Raw genomic sequence first — 25,018 nt, 5'->3', positions numbered from 1 at the left:
GCAAGGACAAGAAGAAACTTGAACCGTGATACCACATCCGGTGATCGAACCCGTGCCACAGCAATAGGATGTGAGCGCCCTAACAACTGAGCTATGCCTGTTACCCATAATCCATGTTCCGTTCGTATGTAGCACTTTTCCGGGGGAGTGAACTGGGTACTACAACTCGAGTCGCTAACACAGACACAAAAATGCACAACATCTCCTGATAAATATCTTTGCGATTTGTTATATAATAAATTTATGCATAAAGTGACATATAAACTTTACAAAGAAGGAACTATTTTAACTAAGGTAAATATTTTTTTGAGTTATGACATTTCGTTTGTAAAAATTTAGTGTTCTAATAATAATAATAATAAAAAACTTCAGAGTCCTTTACGATGTGTAAATCCTCTGCATGGCAGACAGTAAGGAGAATTTCTAATGAGATCTTAGGAGTTAAAGGGTTACGGGTTCCTGACAAAAGTTTGATGGCTGGCGCATCAAAGTGTCCGAGCAAAATGGTAATATTTTATGAATTGTAATTGTGTTGTATCTGGCATACAAGAATTAAAAAATACGACGATCAAAATCTGATAAAAATGCATTTAAATTAAACTAGGTGCATGAAGTATTTCTTTCCTGTGTGACCTGGAAAATAAATAGAGCAGAATAACTGTGCCTGTAACATTTGTCTTTTAAAAAAAACTATCCATAAATTAATTGGCTACATATCAACATCTCATGTACCTGATAACTGTAACATTAATATCATGAATTGGTCATTATTATAGTCGCAATATTCGGGTTTTTCTCAGCTAAACTTTGCAGCGAAATCAAAAGCATTTTCTGTGCACAATTTCTGGTCCCATTTCGTCGTACTCCTGCACAGAAATACACATCTGTGGGAATGTTGAGAGTCCAGCCAACACGGCACTTCCGCTCCATACAGCGTACTTCCGGTCATCAGGGCTGACAACTCTGACCCGGCCAGGGTCACGTGGATTAACAAGAGTTGATATCTCCTTATGAAGGCGATCAGGAAGTCCAGGTAACATTGTACTTCCACCTTTAAGAGAGGATAAGTGATCAAGAAAGATATTAAATGTAATTTAAGAAAACTTGAAGTGCTGACGATTTTTGGCAGGCGACCGCTAATTGGAAAGTTTATTCTGGATGTTTACGGCAAAAGGAAGTTTGGGGGAGGAAGATAGACATTTATGTCGAGGGTATGGACGATAGACGTGTGGAAAGAGGTGCAGGCAGGGGAAGGATAAAAGAATATCCACCTTTGCCCGCTCTGATCCCCTTTCTCCACACTGATAGCACCCACTCAAATTCCATTTTAAGACCCCTGCAAAGCCAGATGCTTCACATCTCTTCATGTTGAAATTCTCATTTCACAACGGTGTTCACTCTATATTTCAGTACACACGAGACATGACATCAAGATAACTGTTTCACGCTGAATTACGAACAAGTCTTAGTGAGTCGTACCTGATAGTAATATATTTTCAAGTAAGTCCTTTCTGATGTCAATGTCGCATTTCTTGATACAGTTGTAAATGGACTCGTGTATTCCAACCATGTCCATGCCAAGCATGCTGGGATTGAATAATACTTCTGGGCAGCGGAATCGCTCATTTGCCACGCGTATGGACTGACCATCAGGAAGCTGTGGAATAACAAGAGAAAGGATTTCATCTTTACCGTGCGGTGAAGTAAGAGCGGTATTTGATCACAAAAGGAGCTCCACGAACTTAAGTCCATAACATACCATATATAACTCCTCAAATTTGTCACTTGTCTCAGACTCCTGTAGTTCGTGCTCAAAATCAAGGGCCACATAGGCAAGTTTCTCCTTAATGTCGCGTATTATCTCTCTCTCCGCTGTGGTCGTAAACGAGTAACCCCGCTCCGTAAGGATTCTCATCATATACTTGGTGAGGTCCCTTCCCGCGAGGTCCATTCTCTGGGTGGCGTGAGGGAGCCAGTAGCCCTCATAAACTGGAACAGTATGGCTCACTCCGTCACCGCAGTCGAAAACGGTGCCTGAGTGACAAGGGGGAAAAAGAAGTCCTCAACAGAATAAAGAAGTTGAGGCTTTCCTGAGAGAATAAATCTTTCATAAAGGCCTTGAATCTACAGTTATCCCTCTCAAAAAAGTTATTTTTATACTGGTTGTAACTATTCTTTTAGATGTTACGTAAAATTTTACCAGCATTTCGTCTCATCAGCTATCCACGTGAGCAAATTTTTGACAAAGGCTTAGTTCCTACTAGATCCTCTTAGGATCTACGAGAGCGTTCTGTCTTGAGGGGGAGGGAGGGGTGTGTGGAAAAGCTCTGTCTTGGAGGAAACAGGATTAGTTGTTCACAACTCATCATGTATCTCTCACTACCAGGATAATGTAGAATATATACCTAGATCTATACTTACCAGTAGTTCGTCCCGTAGAATACAAGGCCATGACAGCCTGCACAGCTATGTACAGACATGGCACCTCAAATGTCTCAAACATGATCTGTAGCATACGCTCTCTGTTGTACTTTGGGTTCAAGGGCGCCTCTGTCAACATGACCGGGTAATCCTGGGACAGCACCCGCAGCTGGTCATAAGTGTAACCCCAAATCTGTGATTAAAAAAACTGAAAAATAAATACATACATAGATACGAAGAAGTTCAGATGTTTCTTCACCTCTGAGCTAACTGGGAACACTGCGCACGAATATAAGCCTTGTAAGTAGATCTTAAATAGTTAAAAATCTCAACTGCTTCTCGCTCGAGAGCAGAATCCTTGCAGCAGTAAAAACCATAGGAATTCTGCTTAAGAATTAAAGTTGGCCCTCTTTCCAAGAAATAAGACAGACAGTCACACAGACAAAAAGGCACATTGACACATGAGCCAAAGCCCACAAGACCACTTTAATCAACTAAAAGGAAAACTTAGGCGGGCAGTAAACTAATATCGCAAAGAGAACAACGATAGAAACAAACCGATTCCATGTCATCCCAGTTCATTACAATCCCATGCTCCAACGGGTACTTGAGAGTCAACACACCGCGCATGTTTTGTGCTTCATCACCGACATAGTAATCTCTGTAATCTTGCATCATGGCCTCCTGAAAAATTTAAACCAAAGAAGGACTGGTTTTAAAGATTTATCTTTTTAATTTCAACCACATATTAATCTTCAGTTGCCTTCATTCATTAATCAACAACCAAACTATCTCAGTGAAAAAGAGTTCCCACGTGGACGTGTGCAAACGTGTAAAGAACAAATTTAAGTTGTCCTGCACCGGCTTTTGTTGACCATATAATTAGATAATATTTACAAAAACATGCTTCCGCATGAATTCCTCCTCTTTTTTAATCGACTATGGCTTCCAACTAACCTGATGTCGAGGTTTACCAACGACTGCTGGGAAAACCACGCGTGGCTGCTGTTCATTGGAGAAGCCAGCTTTACAAAAACCGGAGCCATTATCGATTACTGCTACAACTCCTCCACTACGCTCCTGTGAAGCAAAACATTAACTGTTCGTCAAAAGATCACTTTGTTTCAAGTTAACAAATGCCGTAGACTGCATCAAAATAAACTATACCAATGCACGCCTTTCGGCTCAGATTCACAATTAACTCGAGAGCACACTAAATAATTCAGTATGGCGCGCCTCACAGGCCAACGAACTCATACTACAGTTTAGATATATTCAAAACAATATGCTACGAACGGCGCAACCAGTAAAAAAATGCACGGTTGCATTAGTAGTCTGCATTGTTTGCAATCTCGCTATTTTTACTTGGTTTTCCCCTTTATCCTCCATTCCCTTTTGCCATTTGCTACCTTAAACAAACATGATTTCAAATTTTTTTCGTTACAAGTTCATTTAGTCTGATACTCACAAACGCGACGTTGTGTTCACTCGCAACTGCCGCGCTTACGGGCGGTGCGGGGGCACTGGTACGAGCTGACACAGTCCACAGCACCGGGACTTTCTCCTCTTCATCAGAGCCCAGTGTCTCTCGGTCATCGGAAGCCTCGGCGACAACAAGTTTGGGTTGATCTTCCTCATCTCCTGAACTCAGTGTGTCGTCAGAGTCGCTAGAGCCAATAATATCAAGAAGATCGTCTTCTTCATCGGCTTTTCTCGTAGAAACAGGAAAGTTCGGAAATGAAGCGACATGATTTGAACGTTTAACGACTTCTGATTGGTTCTTCATAGCACCGTCACGTTTTTGCGGGTATTCTCCTTTTTTCAACTCTTTAGCAGGTTCTGAATCGAATACCATTTTTTCGAGTTGCTCCAATTCTTTGTCAGAAGCCGTCTTTGTTAATTCTTGAGGCGAGTCATCACCTTCGTTATCACCTTCGCTTCGAGCCTTCTGTTCGTATAACGCTTTCTCGAGCCGCTCAAACTCATCATCAGAAGATTCATTGACCGATTCCTTAGCCAGCCGCATGCTATCTTTCTCAGCTTCAATGCGGGCTTTTTCCTCGTACAATAATCTTTCGATTTCCTCGAACTCTTCGTCTGAAGATTTCTTCGTCATTTCTCTCGTTCCCATTCCCTCATCTCCGCTGTCACTCATCTCGTCCTCAATCTCTCCCAACCTCGCGACAAGTTCCCGGATGTTAGCGGTGCTGTCTGATAACAGAGTGTCTTCCGATTCATCGTCTCCGCCTTGGTCAATGACATCTTCGATTTGCTGTGCACTTGACAGGTGTTCATTTTCTTTTAAATCAACCTTGACATTATCTTTGAAATCCTGCGGCTCTTCCTCATGAAGGCTGGCATCAAATCTCTCTATCACATCTTCATCACTATCCGACTCGGCCCCATATTTCGGTTCAGCGTTTGTAAAAACAGAAGAATTTAACTCCACAAAATTACTTCCCCTCCCTTCTGAGGAAAACCAACCTAAGTTAGTCGCTGAAGATTCCAGTTGATCGCCTTGGGGTATATCCAAGGATTCCACATGATCGTCAACGGGTAGGTCCGAAGATATGCGTTGATCATCTTCGGATACAGCCGAGTATTCCACATGATCGTCTTCGACTACATCCAAAGATACCAGTTGATCATCTTCGGGTACTTCGGAACTGTCTCTCGAATGTTCTGGCGAAGACATATCAATAGATCCAGACTTAAGCAGCTCTATGAGTTCATCTTCTGGTGAAATTTTACTCTCCTCGCTCACAAAATCGCATTGTTCAATGTCAATATCCTCCAACTGGCTTTCTGTGAAAGACGAATTTCGATCACGATTGGGTGGGTTCGATTCGGAGCGCCCTTCCTCCAAAACAATTTCTTCCTCGTTTGACAGAACCTTCGACTGCTGGGGTAGTTTTTGGTCGTACATCTCAATCTCCTCCGCATCGTTCTCCTTTCCACCATTATCATTTAAATCCTGCTGTGATTCTGCATTTATTGCTTCCTCTGCTCCGCTGACCTCGTCAACTGGTTCGGTGTTCGTTCTAGATCGGAAATATGACAGGCGTTTCTGGCGGATATCCTGGACCTCTCTGTCACTTGACTCACGCTCCTGACAACGACAAAATTAATGTACGAGGGTCACTTATGGTACCCATGGTTATTGAAAGACGAAAACGTCGAGGCACTGATGAAGGCTCGACTTTGGCTTCAAGCCTTGATCTAGTAATCGTGATCCGTTCCTCGATTTACTCTCATTGACTTGCAGGGAAAACCTGACGAATTGCTAAAGAGGGGGTGAGGGGGGAGGGGGGAGTAAACTTTGATGGACAGATATCCTCTCCAGGGAAAGTAGAAAATTTCTCTGACTTATTTCGGGCTAGAGGAACTAAGAAAAGCTTCAACATGCATGTGAGACATGTTATTGCCTGAAATGTTAGTTTCCACTGTGAATCTCACAATCTCACTCTATGAAAGATTCTCTTACCTCGTCCACTGACCAGTCTTTTTCTTCCACCTGAGCCGCTTCTACACTTTTAGCTGGACTCTGACGGCTGCGCTCTAGGTTCTCTTGTTCCGCTATTTTTTGCTGTCTGATCCATTCGTTCTGCCTTTCTTCTTCCTCCCTTAACCGACGCTGTTCTTCCATAAATTTGTTCTGTTCTCTCTTGAGACTATCTTGTAATTCCTTTTGTTCTTCTTCTAGCTTTGCCTTGAGTTTCACGACTTCGTGATCGTCAAAACTTGCTTGTTTGAAAACGGGCTTTTGCCCGTCACCCGTATTAGAGTGAAAATCTTTGTTGTTCACGACTTGCACAGGCTGCTTTCCGACTCTTTTGCTTCGTTGCTCAACAATCGTACGACCGACAGGTGCTTCAAGATCTCGTTCCAAGCTTTCATCATCTTCCGGATGGACATGAGAATCAACAGCCTTAATTATGTGCTTACTAGTACCAGGTTCCGGAAGCTTCCTTGCCGCAGAACTGTCGTTTTCGAGGTGCTGCCAACTAAAATCATGAGTTCTAACGCCCACATCCATCGGTTCCCTAACAAGATTGGCTTTTTCCATTGTCTCGGGCGTTTTCACTTCGTGTCTTAACCTGGGATCGAAATCCACTCCATTTTGAATCTGATCGCCACCATTTAAAGTCTGGGTTTCTTTATTGGAAGAAGGAGGCTTAACAAAAGTCATTGCTGATGCATTTGTAACGTCTTGGGAATGATAACTATTATTCACTCTTGCTGTATTTTCTGAACCAAAAACGTACAACGGAGGAGCATTTGTCGAAGTATGTAACACAGGATTTGTTGACTGACATCTAAACATTTGTGGTGTATGTGAACCGTTTACTAAGGGAGCTGGAGCGACAGGAGTAAGAGCATGCTGGTGTTGCTGTCGAGATTGAAACTGATGGCCAAACTGATTGAAAGGTAACGACGGATTTACGTAATTATTGGTCTGCAACGCGTGCATATTATGCGGTGAGCGCGCATAATCCGGATTCGAAGACACCATGCCGTTTTTCAACAACCATTGTACTTCTTGATGGGATAAAGACTGAAATAAATCTGCGATGGCTTTTTCCGTTTTACTGAGCTCCTCTTGCGAGTAAAAATATTGCTCCTCCACATCTTGCCGAACAAGAGTATCGAGTTTCTGTGAAAGGATATGTCGCCGACTTCTGATCTGGTTCATCCAGTACATCTCCCGTTTCTTTAACAAGCAAAAGTGTTGAACCTTATCTAGTGATACGCTATGGGCTGCCGGTTGATTTCTCTGTGCGGAGGAAATTTGCGGACTATTTTGAAGTGATGTAAAATTGCTTTGCTGAACGTGGCTGTTTGTAATATCAGGATCGTGCATGCTTGTGCGATAGCCGTTCAGAAGCATGTCTGATGACGATCGTTGAAGTTCACTCCTGTGTAGGACATTCGAACTTTCTGGTGAAAGATAAGCATGTTTTAGTGGCGCTGTGTCATCCTCCTCCTCCTTCAACAACGACACTTCTCTGAGTAACCCTTCCACTTCACGGTCCACTGAATCATCCGACGTCAGTTCCGGTCTAGCAGTTGAGTGCGTGGGACTAGAAGTTAAATCATCTACCATTTTTTGACTTCTTGAACTCGACAATCTTTTGATCTGGTCACTTCTCCTTGGATAAGAACTTGATACTATTTTTTCGCTCGGAAAATACTCGTCATGCAATACAGACCCGTTCATATAGTTTGTATTTAACTGTCGTAAATCAAGTGGAGGAACAAGATTTTCGCGCATTTTCTGAAGTTGCTCGAGTTCTTTTTCAAGTCTCGTTTGCTCCTGAATTAAGTGCTCCATCTTACTCGATGTTTGCTGGGACTTTTTAAGTTTTTTCCGCTCTGGTTTTTTCGGCGCAACTTTTTGAGTTGCCACTTGGGAGTCTACGGACGAGTTAGACGTCACATCTTCATTCCTTACAATTTCCCTTTTGGGAGAATGTTTGTACCCCGCCCACCCATCCAGGCTATCTCTTGGCCCCATTCCACCATTATGTTTCAGGTATCTGCTAGTCACCCCAGGTGGACAGGTTTGGCTTTCTGATCCCTCCGTTGTAACTCTGCGCCCCACATTGTTCATAGAATAGGATTGGTGCGAATCTAGAGTTTTGGATTGTAGCCTCCGCTCTGGACCGCCATACTGCTTTCGTTCCGAGTCCCTCACGGTACCGTTCAATGCTGATGAGGGTCGACTCCTGGGAGGGGTTGGGAGAACGAGGTTCCCTGGAGATGAGGAACGGTCACCCGGCCTTGGGTAGTGCGACACATCCCTGTTATTTGTGATTCTACCGTGGAGGTCTTCGATTCTACTGTAATAAGGTTCATCTAGGACCTGACCAGTGGATCTCCTGAAATTGAATAGAATACAACTGATGAAGTGAGATTTACATTCGGTCCTATTCGCGTAATACTACAGCCGCATCTACAGTGATAAGTTTTTATGAACAAACGCACTTGCAGGTGACTCCTTTTTTTTGCTGTATACAAAAGCATAGAAAAACTACTGGAAAAGAACTTCCCGTAATTAAGCCCTTCAATACTATTAAGAGTGCTTTTCGAAAAAACAAAAACCCCAGAAGAGCCAAGGAGAACTCAAAGTAAAAACAAGTCAGCTGCTTCAAGAAGATGCAATCTCGGACCACTTTCTATACTCAATTAAAACTTGCTCGTCATGTCTAGTGGCCTTGATAAGTAACCTTTCACCAAAACTGGAATGTGACTTTTTGGACACTTAACATAATTTTCAATCCATTTATTTCTCTCTGTCTCTCCAAACCTTCATTAAAAAATAAACAGTTGCATTTCAAACCAAACCTTGAACTTCGATCGGTAACTTCAGCTTTCCTGTTGTCCCCAGCTCCCCCTCTTCCATTCCCAACCACTAAGTGAGTCTCGCGGGCTCGGATAATTTTTTCCAGTTCTTTACAACGGTGAATCAGCAACTTGGCCTGGTTCCTCTGCTTAGTATCCGGGACCTTTTCCAAGAATGATTCTAACTGCAAAAGTTCCTTAGAGGAGAGGGGTGGGAATTTTGCGAGGAACCTTGACAATCTATCTTCATGCTGTTGTAAGTCGCCATTAGAAGCAGGAGATAACACAGAGCTGCTGGTACTTTTGCTGGAGGTCGAGTTTGACGGCCAAAACTCGGCAGCTTTACTATACCACATATCTGCCTGTTCAAACCGATTAAAAAGTATTCCATTCTCTTTAGTAAAAGACGAGAGAATAGTGACTTCTACTTGCTTGACCTTTAACTCCCAGGAGTGATCAAAAAAAAGTATCTTTCCCTACATCATCAACACATTTCCAGGCAGAAAGACAGTGGCAGAAAGAAAAATTACAACCAAGGAAAATTGTTTAATACAAACTAAATTCTCAGGGCTAAATTTACCGGGAATTGATTGTATTAAACCTCGTTATAGGATGAATTCCAGCAGATTTCTGAGTCAGTGTCTAGTTTTTTAAGCAAACGCGAGGTAAGAGCGAAGGGCGGGTCGTGAGTAGGAGTTGGAACAAGATAAACATTTTCGCGCTACTTGTTTCGTGCGTGGCTCGCCGTTCGCGCTCCCCTTCCTCTCGCCGCGGCATCGCACTAGCCTCAGTCCGCTCACCTAAAAATAGAAAGAAATAAAAATGTGAATTTAAAGTCTATTTTCTTGTTCAACTATACCTTCGCTAAAAGGTTGTAAAAATTAACGGAATCTTCCAACCATTTCTTGGTGTTTTCGACTTTACTACGAAAGCTTGTCAGATCTGACAGTAGAACTTTAGACGCTGTTTGAAGCGGTCTCTTATCTCGCAGATTTCTTGTGCTCATTTCGTTGGCTCTCTCAGCTAACTCTCTACCTTGCGTTAAGACTTCCTGAAAGATAACAAAAACATCTGGTTTGCTAACAACAAGCGCACTTTCTTCAGTTTTGTTTTATATCGTGCGCATAAACCAATATAGCGAACAAGCCTCGCATGTGTTCTCCTTTTGTTCGCTTTATAGATAGGTAACAGACTCCTTATCAAAACTGAAGACGACAAAACTGCGACTCGTTTATTTATTTATTTTCTGTTTATAATCAATTGATTTGTTTTAACATTCATTTCATTACTTGTCTCCGTGTTACTTTTTTCTTAATTCCCCAATAAAAGACTTTTGTCATTTTTCTCGACACCCACGTGAACTACTGAGGCGATGACGGCTGAGAAAAAACAACTCAAAACAAAACTATTATTGGCATTAAGAGACGACGAATTATCGAACCTTCGCCAGTGGATGAAACTCGCGGTCAAACTTTGCTTTGTTTTGATTGGCTGTGCGAAGAGAGACACATCCTTGGGAGAATAAGTTCAACTGATCTTCAGCATCACCACGAATCCACTTCACTAACTGCAACCAGAAAACACCACATTTCGAAAAAGCTACGTCAACGTCTGCATCTTGATAATTTAGCAAATCATTTCCAACATTATTATCAGAAATTAAACAAATGCTTCGCCACAACTATTTCTCCTCTTCAGAAGAAACTCGCGGTTAGTGAACTGGGAACTGCTATTACCCACCCGACTAAGGTTCTCTCTCAACTCATGTACGTCATCATATTGGGAACTAGTTACAACCGGTTGTGACGAAATTTTTCCGTTCCAGGCTTCGTCAAGTTGCCGCTTGGCCTGAATGAGTTTGTCCCGGTATGGCTTGATTGTCTCCATCATTGGAGCAAACTGCGGTTTCTTTGACATCACTGAGAACGTCCTGTCATGTTGGGGTCTGAGTGACAGTTCGTTTAAATGATGCACCTCCTCGAGAGCGGAATCAAGAGTCAGATCACTACAAATAAGGAAAAATACAAATAGAAATAATTTTCTTCTATTCACATCCTAAAATTTTTTCGAGTGACATTAATTTAGTAAAGGAAGAATTTAACGAAATTGGCCACCAAAATTTGGATTTGCTTTCAGTTCAAGTTCTCGCAAACTTATTCTAGCAGTTGTCTCAAGGGTCTCGAACGATTTTTACAGCAGCCGTTCCGAGCTTTCCCTTCCAGCCCTACTTCCTGCTTCAATTTTTCTCTTTCACTGAAACAGTCAGTGTCGGAGGGTGCCTGTAAAGGGGGTCGTGGCTTTGTGGCCAGTATTCACTGTAAAAAAGAGCAAACTACTAGAGGCGCGGGTACAATCAAGCGACCAAATCGTGATTTATTTCAACTAGTCGTGGGTGTAACTGGTCACCACAGCAACCAATCGGAGCGAAGGTTGAAATCATCTTAAGCCAATTAGAACTCCGACCAAGTAAAAAAAAGGCAAATTGCATGAAAGGCGGGAAAACGCGAGTGACCAAATCATGATTGGTTTCGGTTTTGAATCGGATTGGTTGAGAAGATGGCGCGAGTTTTCTGGACCAATCGCAAAGCAAAGTTAAGCAAAGCCAAAGCAATAATGGATTACTTTTGACACTCAATTGAAAACTGGTCTGTAGGCAACCACATTCGACGAAACATCTGAGACAAAACTGCTACTTCTAAAGGGATGGCGAGATTACAGCTAATACAATGTATATGATATATTTTCTGAAACACCCCACCGTTTTATCTGAGCTCTTTTAGTCTCTGTTCTCTGCAGCACCAGATCACCACCAGAAGGTTCTTTCTTCGTGCGCATTCTTTTTAAAGATTTCATCTCATCCACAGCTTTTGGAAGGTGGTTCATGACGTATTCAGAAGTAAAATAGAATTCTTCCAATTTCTTTAACAGGGAAGTATACAGAACAAAACGTCAGTGGCTATAGACAAAAAAATGAGGATTCTGTGAACGAAAAGGAGATTACTTTTGACCTCCCCCCCCCCCCTCCCAGTCTGGTCCAGATACTCGGTTTGTGGGGAAAAGCGAAAACACGGGCCGAATGTGTGAAATAATGCAGTGCAGAACCTCTCACTACATGTACTTCACCGCTTGTTTTCACGGTTCCGCCGCTTGACGCTCCAAGGCACACAAAAAAATCATCAACCAGGCAGGCTACTGACCCCTGCAGAATATTACAGAACTGGATGAGATCAAATGTTTGCGAGCCATTTCTGGCTTGAAAGACAACAAGATTGGACCTCTAGAGCTCTCGCATGTATGAAAGTAGCACTGCATGCTAAGTACAGTTCAACAGTTCAAACGTCGAATTTTAGATGTGGCGAACCTAATACCCATTTGGGTCAACCCAGATAATTATGTTCGAGAGTTGTGCATCCGCCTCGCCTTATGCTCAATATGCTCTTAATTATAATCTTTCGTGCACTTGCCGTACTTTTTGCAGTCTGATCCATGCTTTATGATCGTACGACAGTGTTCCTCCAAAGGACGGAGGCAATTGGCCGGCATCTATGAAGGTCAAGAGGTTTCCTGTGCCATTCACCTGTTCTGTCTGAAAATAAAATATACACACAGCAGTCTACTTTGCCTACGTAAAGTGATGCAAAAAGTGCAATACTCATCGCTATGGTCAAATATTCCAGATATGAATTAGTAGGATCAACCAAACCTCTCTTCAAGAATGAACTACAACTCAATTATGAAATGTTATAATGACAATGTTGATAGCATTCTTGGGGTGACAATACCTGAAAATCAAGCTGTCCTCTTTCCTGGCGAGAGTGGATTTCTCTATTCAATTGTTTCTTCACTTGTTTATCTTCTGGGCAAATAATGTACATACTTTGGATGGATCTGCTGTCATTCTGCAATGTGTACATTGTGCACAATAATCAATAGAAATAAGAGAACAAGAAGCCGCTGTGGCTTTGACATGGGGTTCCCTCTATGATGGGAGCGTTACCAAACAGAGAACAAGCGTTTACTTGTAAGTAACTGGTTCCGTGACTCAATCTCACGAAGTGAGACCAACAACACCTCCTGGAATTCACTTAGTTCTCTTAATCGTCCTTCACCTTAAAAATGCCAATTTTCAACGATAAACTTACTTTTAGTGTTCATTCTAAGCATTGTTGAACAAAAAAAAAAATACGAGTTTAGGAGTAAACCCAACACTATTTCGAATCGTTTCGATTACTAATAATATGATGGGAAAAACGAGCCGTGAGAGGTCATCGGCTGATTGATTTAATAGATAACCAGCGCCTACGCAGAAACGCCGGAGGTGCCTTTTGAAAGATAAACGACGACCGCGACCAAATTTAAAACTTAGCTTTTACAACAGGAAGCCCAAGCAATTGCTATTTTGATAAATATGGTGCTCTCAATTTATAATTGAAAAACAAGTTTTCTCTAGAGACAATCTCTGGAGGCAATCTCCACTGATTAAAAGTTTATGGCCTACCTAAGCCCCACCCTGTAATTTAAGATTCTATGGGGATAGACCAAACCTAACTAAATTCTGCAATGAATAAAGGGGGTAGGTTTCTAAAGAAACTGTGGTGCTGCGTCAGCAGAGGAGTATAGCAAGATAATTAAGATACTTGGTTTCATCAACTGAGTTGATGATGTAAACTGCTCACCATTAACCCTTTAATTCCCATGAGTGATGAAGACAGAATTTCTCCTAACAGTATCAATACAATATCAAGTAGACAAGTAGTGAGAATAAAGAAATATATCAATTTGGGGATAATTAGCAGATCCAATGCTAAATTCTCTGAACTAACATCAAAAGAATTGTATGGTTGACAGTAAAGAGAATTACAAATTTGATCTGGGAGTTAAAGGGTTATGAGTTTCTAAGCTGATGTTTTGAGCATTGGGTCTTCATCAGAGTAAAAGGGCCTTTGCTCTGAAGGCTTATCAACACATGATCGGTTGGTAAAGCCAAATTATCTTAAATTCTGTAATGGTTGGACAAACCTGGAACATCTGAATCAATTCTACAATATGCTTGATATCAGCTGTCTGGGAGTTGCGGAAGTCAAGAAGAAGGGAGAGACCAGCCTCTTTGTACCAAGACCTAGCAAATACAACTTTAATAAATAATGTTCCTAAAAGCACTGCATAAGATATACTTTGTAATTCATATTTCAAGATATTCACTTGCAACTGTGAGCCATTACTTATAGGAAAGAAGTATCACTTTCTAAACTGTGTTTCCCTTTTCAAATGAAATCTGGTGCACTGATTTAACTCTATAAAATCCTTTCTGGCCCAAGAAGAGCCACAAGTAGCAAATGAACATTGCAAATAGGCAAGCCTGTTGTAGGCATTTTTAAAATACAACAAAAACTGATAGTAAAGGCCTAAAGGGCAGCTGAGTGCTTTGATTATTTTGTTCCATTTTACTAAATTAATGCGTGAAACAGGCTATGGAGGCTTGTCCATTTATACATCACCAGCTGTTATGAAATGTTAAAAAAATGACGCAAGTGGAACTTTTGCATCCCAACAACTTTGAAAGTAAATGTTTACAACAATATAATAATTTTTTTATTAGGTGCCATAAGCCAATCAGAGAAAAGAAAATATCGCATAGGGACAACAAGAGCTTAAAGCAAAACAGTGAAAAAAATTGCTCAGTACATTTAATGATGAGCAAAATAATGCCAAACCTCGAGAGGAAAGCAAGGTATTTCAACAGCCTGATAACATCAGCTTGGTTAAGTTGGACAAGATTGGGGTAGCGCTGAGATGGTAGAATAACCAAAGGGTGTCCATGTAAATCACATCCCCCTGTGTAAAAAATGATCCCATGATATGCACAGGGTTAATACTATTTTGAAGTCAAAGAATTGACCTTCCACAACATTTTTTAAGACCCTTTGTAAAGTTTTCCTTGACCTAAATTTGAAAAGATGCTCTTGAAACAATGTGATATTCAATGATTATGTATCCAAATAACTAAGGCATTTCCCTCTGTTGTTTGCTAAAATATCCATCTAAGTATTTTCCAAGGTATTCCATGACTCAAAATAGGATCCCACCTCTTAAGTGGCCTGGAAAACTGTTCTATGGGGTTCCATGGGAAAAAAAAGAGAAAAGAAAGGTCTTCACAGAGTGAGAGCATGGTGCAGGCTAATGACCCATAACAACCCTGTATGCAGGTATTTAAAACATCTTCACTTGTAGTGGATATGAATTGTGTGAAATATCATAAAAATCAGCAAACACCATCAACTCAGACCTGAGAGGACAGCAATTTCTGATGAAATAAGGCTATCTTCAGGCATATATAGCCTCTTCTCTGCAACTTTTGACCTTGAACCCATCACCTGCATGAAAAATATTGAAGTTTGCCATTACAAAGAGACTCGATCAATATGGTTCATATGTTAAATTAATTTCCCACAAGTGACAATACTGCAAAAAAATATTTCACCAGAAACTGTTCAATATGAAGTATACTCTTCAGGAACAGATGAAATCATGCCTAATAATTAGAATAATTTGTTACCTTCACATTCAAGCATTCATCAAATTTTACTTGTGACTTGCAAAAAAAATTGTTTGGCAAAGTGAAATTCTATCAGATCAGAAAATAACACACAAGCCAAGAAGGAATTTTTTAAAAAATTGACTTTCGTTTTGTACTCCACTCCTATCTACTGAGCATGTCACAACAGGTGGTAAATTTGAGGTTTGAAAGAATGCCAAGATCTTTGGAAAAAAAAGAAAAATATTGACACTGACTCTTCAGTTAACTTTTATATATGTTGGGTGGGTTTGTAAAAATCCTGTTATTAACAGCAGCTTTACTATAGCTAAGAAGTAAAGTTCTAAGTAAAATTGTTTTCAATCACTCAGAGATACATTTGTTATTTACACATGGAATATTGTTCATATCTCTCTGTTAAATATCGATTTTTATACATCACTATAAATTATATTAATTTTATTCATCAGCTTATTTGTTTGTATATTGAAAATTTATTGCTTCTTTTTATGTTCAAATCTATCACAGGAGACTTAAAGCAAAAATATTTTTAAAAAAATTTTAAAATAGAAATAAAACAACAAAAATATGCACTTTGACATGCTCAAATATTTCTCCTATATTTTGGCATTCCTGCAGTGATCGGTAGATATGACTTCTTGTTACAATTTTGATACATTAAGAATTTAAAAAAATCATTAAAAATTACAATAATAATCAAATTCTCAGGACTATAATAACCAGTTATGAAATAATATTTGTCGTCATCTCGTGAGAACTACATGTAGCTTTACACGTAAACATTAGAAAGGAAGGGTTGCACCAGCCACAAGTAAGAAAATAACACCCTTACTGACCACATGAAGTTCAAATTATGTCACATTTCAGTAAAATATTATTTAGCGGTGTAAAATCTTCTTAGACTACACTATCTAGGATTTGTCTGGAGATAAGATAAGCTATTTGCATCACAGTGACAAAAAAGTAAATACGCGCATGATTGGAAATTTTGTGCGAAAGATCATAGTAGCAGCAAATAGAAGGCGATAATCTTCCACCACAGAACACAGATTCTTTAGCCATTTGTCATAGAGGAGTGATTTGTGTAGAATCACTGACCCATTAAACACCTTTTGTCACCAACTTGAAAGTTCCGAACAAATTAACGGCCTACCGCAAAGCCGGACACAATGGTCATCAAGCAAGTTCCTCAACCTCACTTGCTACATGTAGCGATCTGAACATTGAGTATCACTCGCCTCATCGAAATGTAAAATAATATGACTCAATCACGCTTTAAGAAATAATTGCCAAGACCGATTAAATAATAGCATGATCATGGATAAATACAAAACCAATAATCGACCTTCTCTTTTGTTTATTTAAAGAATAACATTTAATATTTTACTAACATAGCATGCACTCTACTGGATATATTTTGAAGTAATATTTACTGACATTTAGCCCATTTTCGAGAGAGTACACCCTGTTGATATATGAAGTCATAACAATATCCTTAAGGACATTGCATGATACTCTTTGTGCGTTATTTTGCTATATCCTGAATTTCCCTGCCTAGAGGTTGCTTACTTTGAGTTGGATAGGACAGTGTTTCTGTTTTGGGCAAGGGGAAATATCTGAAATGCCACGCATCAGTTTCAAACACAACCATGACTTACCGCCTAGATCTTTCTCTTTTCCTCTTCAATAACCTTTTCGCTGAAGGGTGTCGAAATAAAACATGATCTTCGCTCTTCAACAACACCGTACCTTAGTTATTAGGCACGCATAATTCCGATGAACTCCGAACCTCTATTAGCTTCGTCCCAAAATTACTCTGTTCCAAGGCGTCAACCCGTGCCTGATGTTTCACAAAAGACGATTCATGGTAGCTGTCAGAAAGTGACGACTTGAAGTATGTCGGAAACTCTTAAAACAACACTAATTACACAAATCACCCAAGCGATCGTGGTTACAGCTTAGCGGAATGCTGCTTGATCGCTCTGTTGTTGGGAAAAAACATGGCCTATCCGGGGTGGGGTAGCGTTTGTAAGCTTGGTAACCGAGGTCTGATATATAGCGCCTGACGTATTTTGTTATTTCGCAATCCACCTCACGCGATTTCAAAAATAACTTTCCGCTTTCAACTTTTAGATTATGGCGGACAAAGGCGAAAAGAAAATCATTGAACAATCTCTGTTCGGTAGATTATCTCAGTATTTGAATCCTGCAACACCCAAAGGAAAAAGAAATGTGGTGATCCTATGTTATGCATTGGGATTTCTCGGACTGCACGCAATTTGGGCTCATTCGAAACGGAGCCGAAATGTTAAGCTTATTGCCGACGAGGATATTCAGACAAAAAGAGTATGAAAGCTTAACGGCCAGCCCAATACGAAATGCCACGTTACACAGTCAACCATCCAGACTTGCATCCTTTACGAGTCAATTTTGTTTTCGGGTATTGTATGCCGTTTTTGTAAGACTTGACAACGGCGCATATATTAAGAAACTGTGTAGGAAACTGTGAACTTGCTGATAGATCGGTTTTAAGACGAAATGGTCATTTATATTGAGTGAAACAGAAACTGTATAACAAGAATTGATTTTTCCATGTAGCTACATCATCAAGAGTGAACTGTGGTGATATGAGATAAGTTAAATTATCATACCAGGTGGAAAGCCATTGTTTTTATTATAAAGTTGTTGTCAGTGGTAACTCGCCAATCTTTTGATGTCACCCAAAGAACTGATGTCGCAGACAAAGGAAAAGCGAACAAAATAGATGGCAATCACAGATCACAAGTCAGGGTTGTGACCTTTTGAAGCCTCTGAAATATAAAACCTGTTTGCCTGAGGTGTCCGTCCGATCCAAAAAAATTGACTACTGTGTTATTTGCATATGACCACTGTGCTACCTGAATGGAACGTTTGGCATCCTAGATGGTACAAATGGCCACTATCTACTTCGTATGGGTATGGGAATTAGATAACTTGAGTCTTTTCCAAATTTTCTAAGTACTCTGACTTTTAATCTCTGGATAATTATCTTCCAGTTATGCAAAATTGTCATGCTTGGTTTTAATGGAGATCCAGAACATGGGATGTACCCAAAATAAGAGTCTGTACTTGGTGATGGGCCTGGAAAATAAGAAATTGGCCCATTTTATGGAAGGAAACTGATGATAATGATAAGTACAGTGATAAACTAATAATGATAATAATAATAATTGGTGGTGAAGGAAGTTTCCCCAGAGAGAATTTTGAAAGCTCCTTGCTTGCTTCCCTAACAAAGGATGAAGAAGGGTGATTGAACATGTCATCCTGTTCTTTTAGGATCTGCCAGCAAGAAGTCGTAGAAGACTCACATCAGTTAAGGCTAGTCTCAACACTCATTAACTCAGTAGAACTTGGCTAAATGAAACTTATGGAGAAAAAAAAAGCAAAAAATGATTCTAGTTAACAGGGTTTCATGTTAGTTGATAGTAAATGATTTAAAAAATAGGATAAGGGGAATCAGTTCTTGTTTGAGTCATGGGGGTGTAGGCAGAGTTAACTGTGTTTGAGTTAGCGGGATTCTACTCTTGTTTCAGAAATCCAATCATGCTTTATTTTTTAGCTTTCATTCTCTGACAGGTTTGGACATCTAGCAAAAGTGTTTTATCCCATAAGATCAACCAATTTTATGATTGTTGAAGCAGGCCAGTGTTAATAATGAGAAACCATTTTTGAGCCCACATGTATTTTATTTGGTTATGTTTAACATTCATTTCAGGCTAAGGTTGACCCTCCCTATCCTGGTCTTCATCATCTTCCAGAAAATCTAGGGTCCACTTAGCACGTGCTACACTCGACTCACCAATCTCTAAAATGTCTGTAAACTTTCATATGCAGTTTCTGACTTCAGTACATTAGATTATTACTAAATACCACTGATGTCACTGGTGAAACCTCATGAAGTCCATTATTTATCTACACGACCCAACACCCACCTGTCTTTGCACCCTATTCTACCTCTTCCTGTGTTTTTATGATTTGTCAAATACTCAAATGCAGTTTGGCAGGTAAAGTTGAAATGCCTTTTTCCTTACAATTGTTGTTAAACTCACAAAACATTTCAGTGTTCTCTTCCTTTCTCCTCCACAGTTTACACTCACTGGTAAAAGTCTACCCTCAGAGATGAATTAAAGGTATGAGGGTCTTGGTATCCAGGTTGATGGCTGTGACTTACTAAAAATCGACACAACATATACGAAACGTTGGATGTAGATAACGTTACCCCTTGCATATTTGCCCCGAGTTCCAGTTGCCCCCAAGTGAATCTAAAAACAGTGTTGAACTTAGATCAAAAGTTGAGGGCGAGGCAACCATACTTCAGAGCTATAGAACTTCACTTGGGATGAAACGGACTTAGGGCGACCGCACAAAGGGGCGACGTCACCTGCTACAAAACGTCTTACTTCTGGGCCCTCTGCCAGACGCTTGCTCTTACACTACTCTTGCACCAAAGTACCTTTCAGCTCACTGCTCTCTTTCACACGTCCCCTTTCACAGTCTCATTCCAATGTAATTACGGTGCTTCCAACATCTGACTCATCTGTTTTAGCTTCTAATCTCTTCTTTTCCTTCTGTGAGCTCTTTGCCAGTCGATGCGTGGACTACGGTACTGTTATTTTAAGAGCATTGCGTGAGATCGGCTTTGGGCCAAAATTTCGTAAAATATGAATTGTGACAGAAATCATCCGTAAAACTTAACAATAGTGCGAACTCCAAAATTGTTTTAAGATTTTGATTGGATACACCGCACATGCCTCTTGTCTTGCAATTGCACAGAACATTTTATGCGCCATACACTGCTCTCTCTCCTCCTTGTGATTCTCGACGGTCAGGATTCATTAATGGAATCATGTCTCGGCAAATTACCCCCTATAATTTAGACCCTGATTAGACAAGTCACAATTGACTTTTTTCTTCTATGATTCTAAACTTGTCTTGTTGCATTTGTTCGAGGAAGGTCTAATGCGTGAAATGTCAGCTTTATTCAATTTACTTGCGTGGTTTATTTAACACTGTTATATCTCTCAGTCATTGCCTGTGCTATGACTGGTCAATTTAGCGGGCTGTATTTCTCTGTACGGCCGGCTGCATTCAAAAATTTGTTTGAATTTAAATATTTCCCCCAGATTTGAACCCAGAGATCGATTTAATAGATATCTTATTTACCTCGTATTCTCGGACCTCTTACTCGATCAGTCAGAGGTATTTATCAACCTCTATGTCGAGATAATTTATATGCAACTTAGCGTTTTACTGGTCCGCCGACGCAGCACAAAAGTTTATTATAAACTATTTCAGTCCCAAACCCCATGTAGCGCACTTCGCCGCTCGTTTTAAGGGATACGCTGCATAACGCTTCAAAGCGAGCACAAAGCCGCTAGTTTCGCTGGTTGGGAAAAACAATAACTCTACCTTGCAGTAGATAGGTCTAGGTTGGCTAAACAATTATATCCATCCATGACAGTGACAAGGTTGCTAAGTCAACTAAAAAGATTCAAAACAAATTGCTGCACAATGAGGTTTTATCAGTTTAAAATCGAACCTCCTTCAAACCTTCAACTCTTTCAAATCAGGAAAATTCGGGGTTTCTTTGGTAACATTCTCGGAAAAGAGCCAGAGAACGAAAAAATGCGTAAACCTGAAATGTAATTTTAATGGTGACCTTGCATTTCCTGCCGAAACTTCTAGTAGTGCTCCCTAAGGCGAGGCAAACATTTTTCTTTCTTTTCTGAATTACTCCTTTGTTTGTCGCCGGAATTTTTTTAGCAAACAAATTCAAACTCGAGTCGATCAGGCAGTTAGACTTGAACTCACGTTTATGGAATAATGAACGTGTCAGCGAGAGATGAGTGACAAAAAAAGCCTTTCAAAAGATCTCTGAATTTCTTCATGACACGAAAATAATTAAATGCGGAAGTCGCTTATTAGGAAAACAATAAGGTACCAACTTGAAAGTGATTAGGACTGACAAAGTATTTTAAGTTCAATTCTAACGAAATAATTACTTTCGATTTGCAACCAGAGAAGTATTCATAGTTGTGAGGCAATTTTAATACAAGGATCGATCGATCGATCGCTTTCCTGTAATGTTGTCATTTCTACGTTTAAATATCATTTAATTTGACAAAGAGAATCGAGAATTTAAAAGCGGTTCAAGTACAATAAAAACAAAAGGTTCGTCAGGCCTTTGTTTTCCGACACGCCCCCTGTGGATGTCGGTCTTTCTAACCAGTTCCTTTATTCTTTTATCCTTTTTTGAACGGTGTTTACGTACCACAAATGAAATCTTTTTCTTGAAGGTCCACCCACAGCATATTTATGCTAAGTTTCTTTATTTGGAGGTGCTTAACCTAATGGACTGCAACCAAACAAGAAAAGACTGAAGATTAGGTTTTCAATTCGCTTATTGACTCTATAGAACGTATGCAAATATGGTACCTGTAAACCGGCTTTACGAGAGCAGAAAACAGTGTACAAATTCATGTACATTCTTGTGATTACGTTGAAAATGGTTTTAAGTTTTATATACTGTGCTGCCTTATGTCTCATCCAATCGCGGAACGAAGCCAAATCAGCATCGTTGTTCATGCCATGTTGAGTTTACGTATGCCAGTTGGATACCAAGGTCCTCATGACATATTTCACCTCCGTATGTAGACCTTTGCCACTAATTATAGCCCAAAGTGGTGAAAGAACGCAGTGAAATATTAGTGCGTTTCACTGCAACTGTAAGCCTTTACGGAAAGGCAACATAGACTGCTAAACTGTTTTAAAGCATGAAACGATATGAAGTATTTCGCAGCAGAGACCCCCAAGTGTCATTTTGGCTTCAAAAAAATGGTTTTCAAAATCAGCGATCGGCGAACAAGGACGAAGAAACGAGAGGTAAAGAACCACGGAAACGCATAGAGAAAATGAAAAAGGCTACACGGACAAAAGAAGTAAGATTTGAATCTATGCAGGTTACAATCAGGCCGAACAGCGACGGGAAAATTTTGGGATTGAGAAGCAATAAGATGGAAACCGGTAGAGACAAAGAGCGCTTGAAAAAGAAAGACAAGGCTCCGGCGACTATGCCATCTCAAGACTTAACAGAACGTGATAGTTATGAAATGAATGAACCCACAAAAAACTCATACAGGCTTGGAAATGGGATCAGAAGTTTTTCAAGCCCTCTAAAGGTGGGGAAATTAGATGAACAAGTAACCGGTAAAGCCGGTCTGCACAGTATTACACGAAGAAATTCTCTACTCTCCTTGTCTTCTGAAAGACCGTCTTACATCCCAGTGCTAATTCGCAATAATAACACACGGCTTCGAAAGTACAGTTTCTCTGAAAATTGCACGACAACAAATACACAACAAACAGGTAAGAGAGAAGTTCGAGCATCAGAGAGAGACAACCCCAGCGAAGAGGCCATGTTTAAATCGAACACTAAATTGGAATTAGGGAATGTGTCGTTACAACAGACAACGCATATTATCAATCCACGAAGAGTTACTAGGGGAAAATCAATTTTGCACGTCGAGACAATTCGCGGAGCAAATAAATACAATGAGAAACGAACAGATGACCAGTTGAGAAAAGAAATTAAAACTTGTTCAAACCCTCAGAGAACTACTGATATTAATGGAAATCATATTTCTATAAATCAGAGACGAACAATAACTGGTTCATATTCAGACGGCAGCGATGAGGATATCGGTTTTAAACTTAACGAGGAAGACTCTCTGCAGAGCTACAGTTTTGAAATGCAACAAAAGGCAGTGACGCATAATTATCCATCGAGTATGTACAGTGCAAGAGGAAACCTACTATCGTGGCTTGGAGAGGTAAACAAAAACAACCCTCAGCTTTGGAGTTAGTTGTCATGTAAATCCTTGCATGATTTTTATTGTAAATGTTAAAAAAAGTGGTTATTTAATACAAGTTTGCTTGATTTGCATGGACTCGAAGTTGATCTAACAAATAACTCTCTCGTGGCAAATGTCGACTCAGAGTGAAAACTGTTTTAAAGCACATTTTGGGCTGTTATGCTAATGAAGTGTCAAAAACTCATTAAAAAGTGCTTTTTCAACAAAGTCATAGATTAAAAATTGCTTTTACACCCTGATTGCTTTTTAATGTTGAAATCTTTAAACAATTTTGAGAGATCGACTTTCCAGCATTAAAAGTCGAGCCTCCTGTAATCCGAACTCCCGTACCTGTATATCATTAATTTCATCTACTCGACAGTGACAAAAAGAAACTGTTCGCTTCAGAGTTTTTTAAATAATCAGGCTTCGTCTTTACACGGTCAATTTCGAGTAACAATTACCATCTTCTCTTTGTGTGCCTTCTGGATACGTAAAAAAAAAAAGACAGGGAAAGAAAAATAGCTTTTTAAACTAAACTGAAGCCCTTCAGCGGAGTCAGTTTTGTTGATCCCACTCGATTTAAGTTAAAGCAGATTTCTTAGCAAAACTAGCGTGGCGTAATTTGGTTGTCATTACTTTTTCTTTCGTTGTAGTTCACTTTTGCTGTAGTTTACTACAATGAATTTATAATTGCTACCAAATTACGCCGAGTTGGTTTTTCCACGCAATCTTCCATAGGCCGAAATAAGACCGAGAAGTATTTTATATTTGCACAAGAGTTGTTGATGATTTTTTACCCGCATCCTCTCGACATATCTACACACATCTCACTTTTCTTTACCCTTTAGCTCCTGAAAGTGATCTGACCAATACAGAATTTCTCCTTACAATATCAATACAATATCAAGCAAACAGGTGATGAGAATAAGGAGAAATATCAATCAAGGGAATATTAGTTGATCCAATACCAAGTTCTCTCAAATAACTTCGTAAGAATTGTGTGGTAGACAGTATGGAGAATTACTAATGAGATCTTCGGAGTGAAAGGGTTGAGCTCGGAATTTCCAAGTCAGTGAATGAGATGCAGGACAAGCTACGGTTTTTTCGTAAGTTAGTGGAAGTGGTCACGCGTGAGACACGCGAGGGAATATTGAAGGAGCGCGAAAGTTCTAAGAGTTTTAATGTCATTTAACTGCCGGGCAATCACCTGTTTCCTGCGCCCCCGCGTTTTCCCCGCGCTCACTTTACAATTACGTCTGCACTACTGAAAAGGAGAAAAGAAAACAAATCACGCCTGTCCGCAGACTGTTACTGATATGAGTCACACTAAGCGTGGAGGTATGCTGTTGTAAGAGCATGGAAACAAAATTTTTAGTCAGAGTCTCGTTTATTCAATTTCCTCGTTCCGGTTTTCCCTTATCAGTGCCAGACCTCTTTCAGACCAGGCCAGTATAAATAAAAGTATGCGATCATTATCGAGATAGAATCGCGCTTCCTGTTCTCTTTTCCGAGTGCAAAAAAATTTTGCACTGAAGTTCAAAACCAACTTGAAGGCGTCACATTGATCCTTCCCGCAGGAGGTGGGTATCGTTTCCTTTGCGTTTTGCAATAAAGCGCGCTTAGCGCTTCCCTTGCTCTTCCTTCCGCTTTATTGGAGTGAAAGATAAAAGAAGAATGCGCTATATTTTTACTCAAGTGATGTAGGCTTTCACTCCTGGACAAGAGGGCTACCCTCTAGAGCCCTCTCACCCCCTCCTTGAGAATTCGCAGGTCACACCAAAGGAAAAAATATCACTGCACGGCTACG

At 40.1% G+C, this 25,018-nt stretch overlaps 1 protein-coding gene across 1 annotated transcript; it reads right to left on the bottom strand.

Annotated features, from left to right (window-relative positions):
* Positions 1-224: 224 nt before the first annotated feature.
* LOC131770566 (uncharacterized) lies at positions 225-17,295 on the bottom strand. Its single transcript, XM_059086285.2, has 19 exons — positions 16,978-17,295; positions 15,050-15,137; positions 14,478-14,598; positions 13,783-13,882; positions 12,546-12,662; positions 12,233-12,349; positions 11,522-11,682; positions 10,504-10,768; positions 10,205-10,330; positions 9,623-9,814; positions 8,767-9,125; positions 5,906-8,300; positions 3,890-5,530; positions 3,379-3,501; positions 2,980-3,105; positions 2,422-2,614; positions 1,760-2,034; positions 1,480-1,657; positions 225-1,051 (listed from the first exon to the last, which is right to left on the bottom strand). The coding sequence occupies exons 2-19, from the start codon at positions 15,132-15,134 to the stop codon at positions 819-821; spliced, it is 6,807 nt and encodes a 2,268-aa protein (XP_058942268.2). The 5' UTR covers positions 15,135-15,137; positions 16,978-17,295; the 3' UTR covers positions 225-818.
* Between the last annotated feature and the right edge of the window lie 7,723 nt (positions 17,296-25,018).

The sequence above is a fragment of the Pocillopora verrucosa genome, chromosome 3 (assembly GCF_036669915.1).
Source record: "Pocillopora verrucosa isolate sample1 chromosome 3, ASM3666991v2, whole genome shotgun sequence".
NCBI lineage: Eukaryota > Metazoa > Cnidaria > Anthozoa > Scleractinia > Pocilloporidae > Pocillopora > Pocillopora verrucosa.
This window is presented reverse-complemented; position numbering and strand designations above follow the sequence as displayed.

What these genes read in the sequence shown, in the direction of transcription:
- LOC131770566 (XM_059086285.2), bottom strand. Translation starts at nt 15,134, where the DNA reads ATGGGTTCAAGGTCAAAAGTTGCAGAGAAGAGGCTATATATGCCTGAA. An exon ending in TGAGAGAGAACCTTAGTCGG is followed by an intron (nt 10,331 to 10,503) that starts GTGGGTAATAGC and finishes TTCTGGTTGCAG; the next exon opens with TTAGTGAAGTGGATTCGTGG. An exon ending in TTTACAACCTTTTAGCGAAG is followed by an intron (nt 9,126 to 9,622) that starts GTATAGTTGAAC and finishes CGGTTTGAACAG; the next exon opens with GCAGATATGTGGTATAGTAA.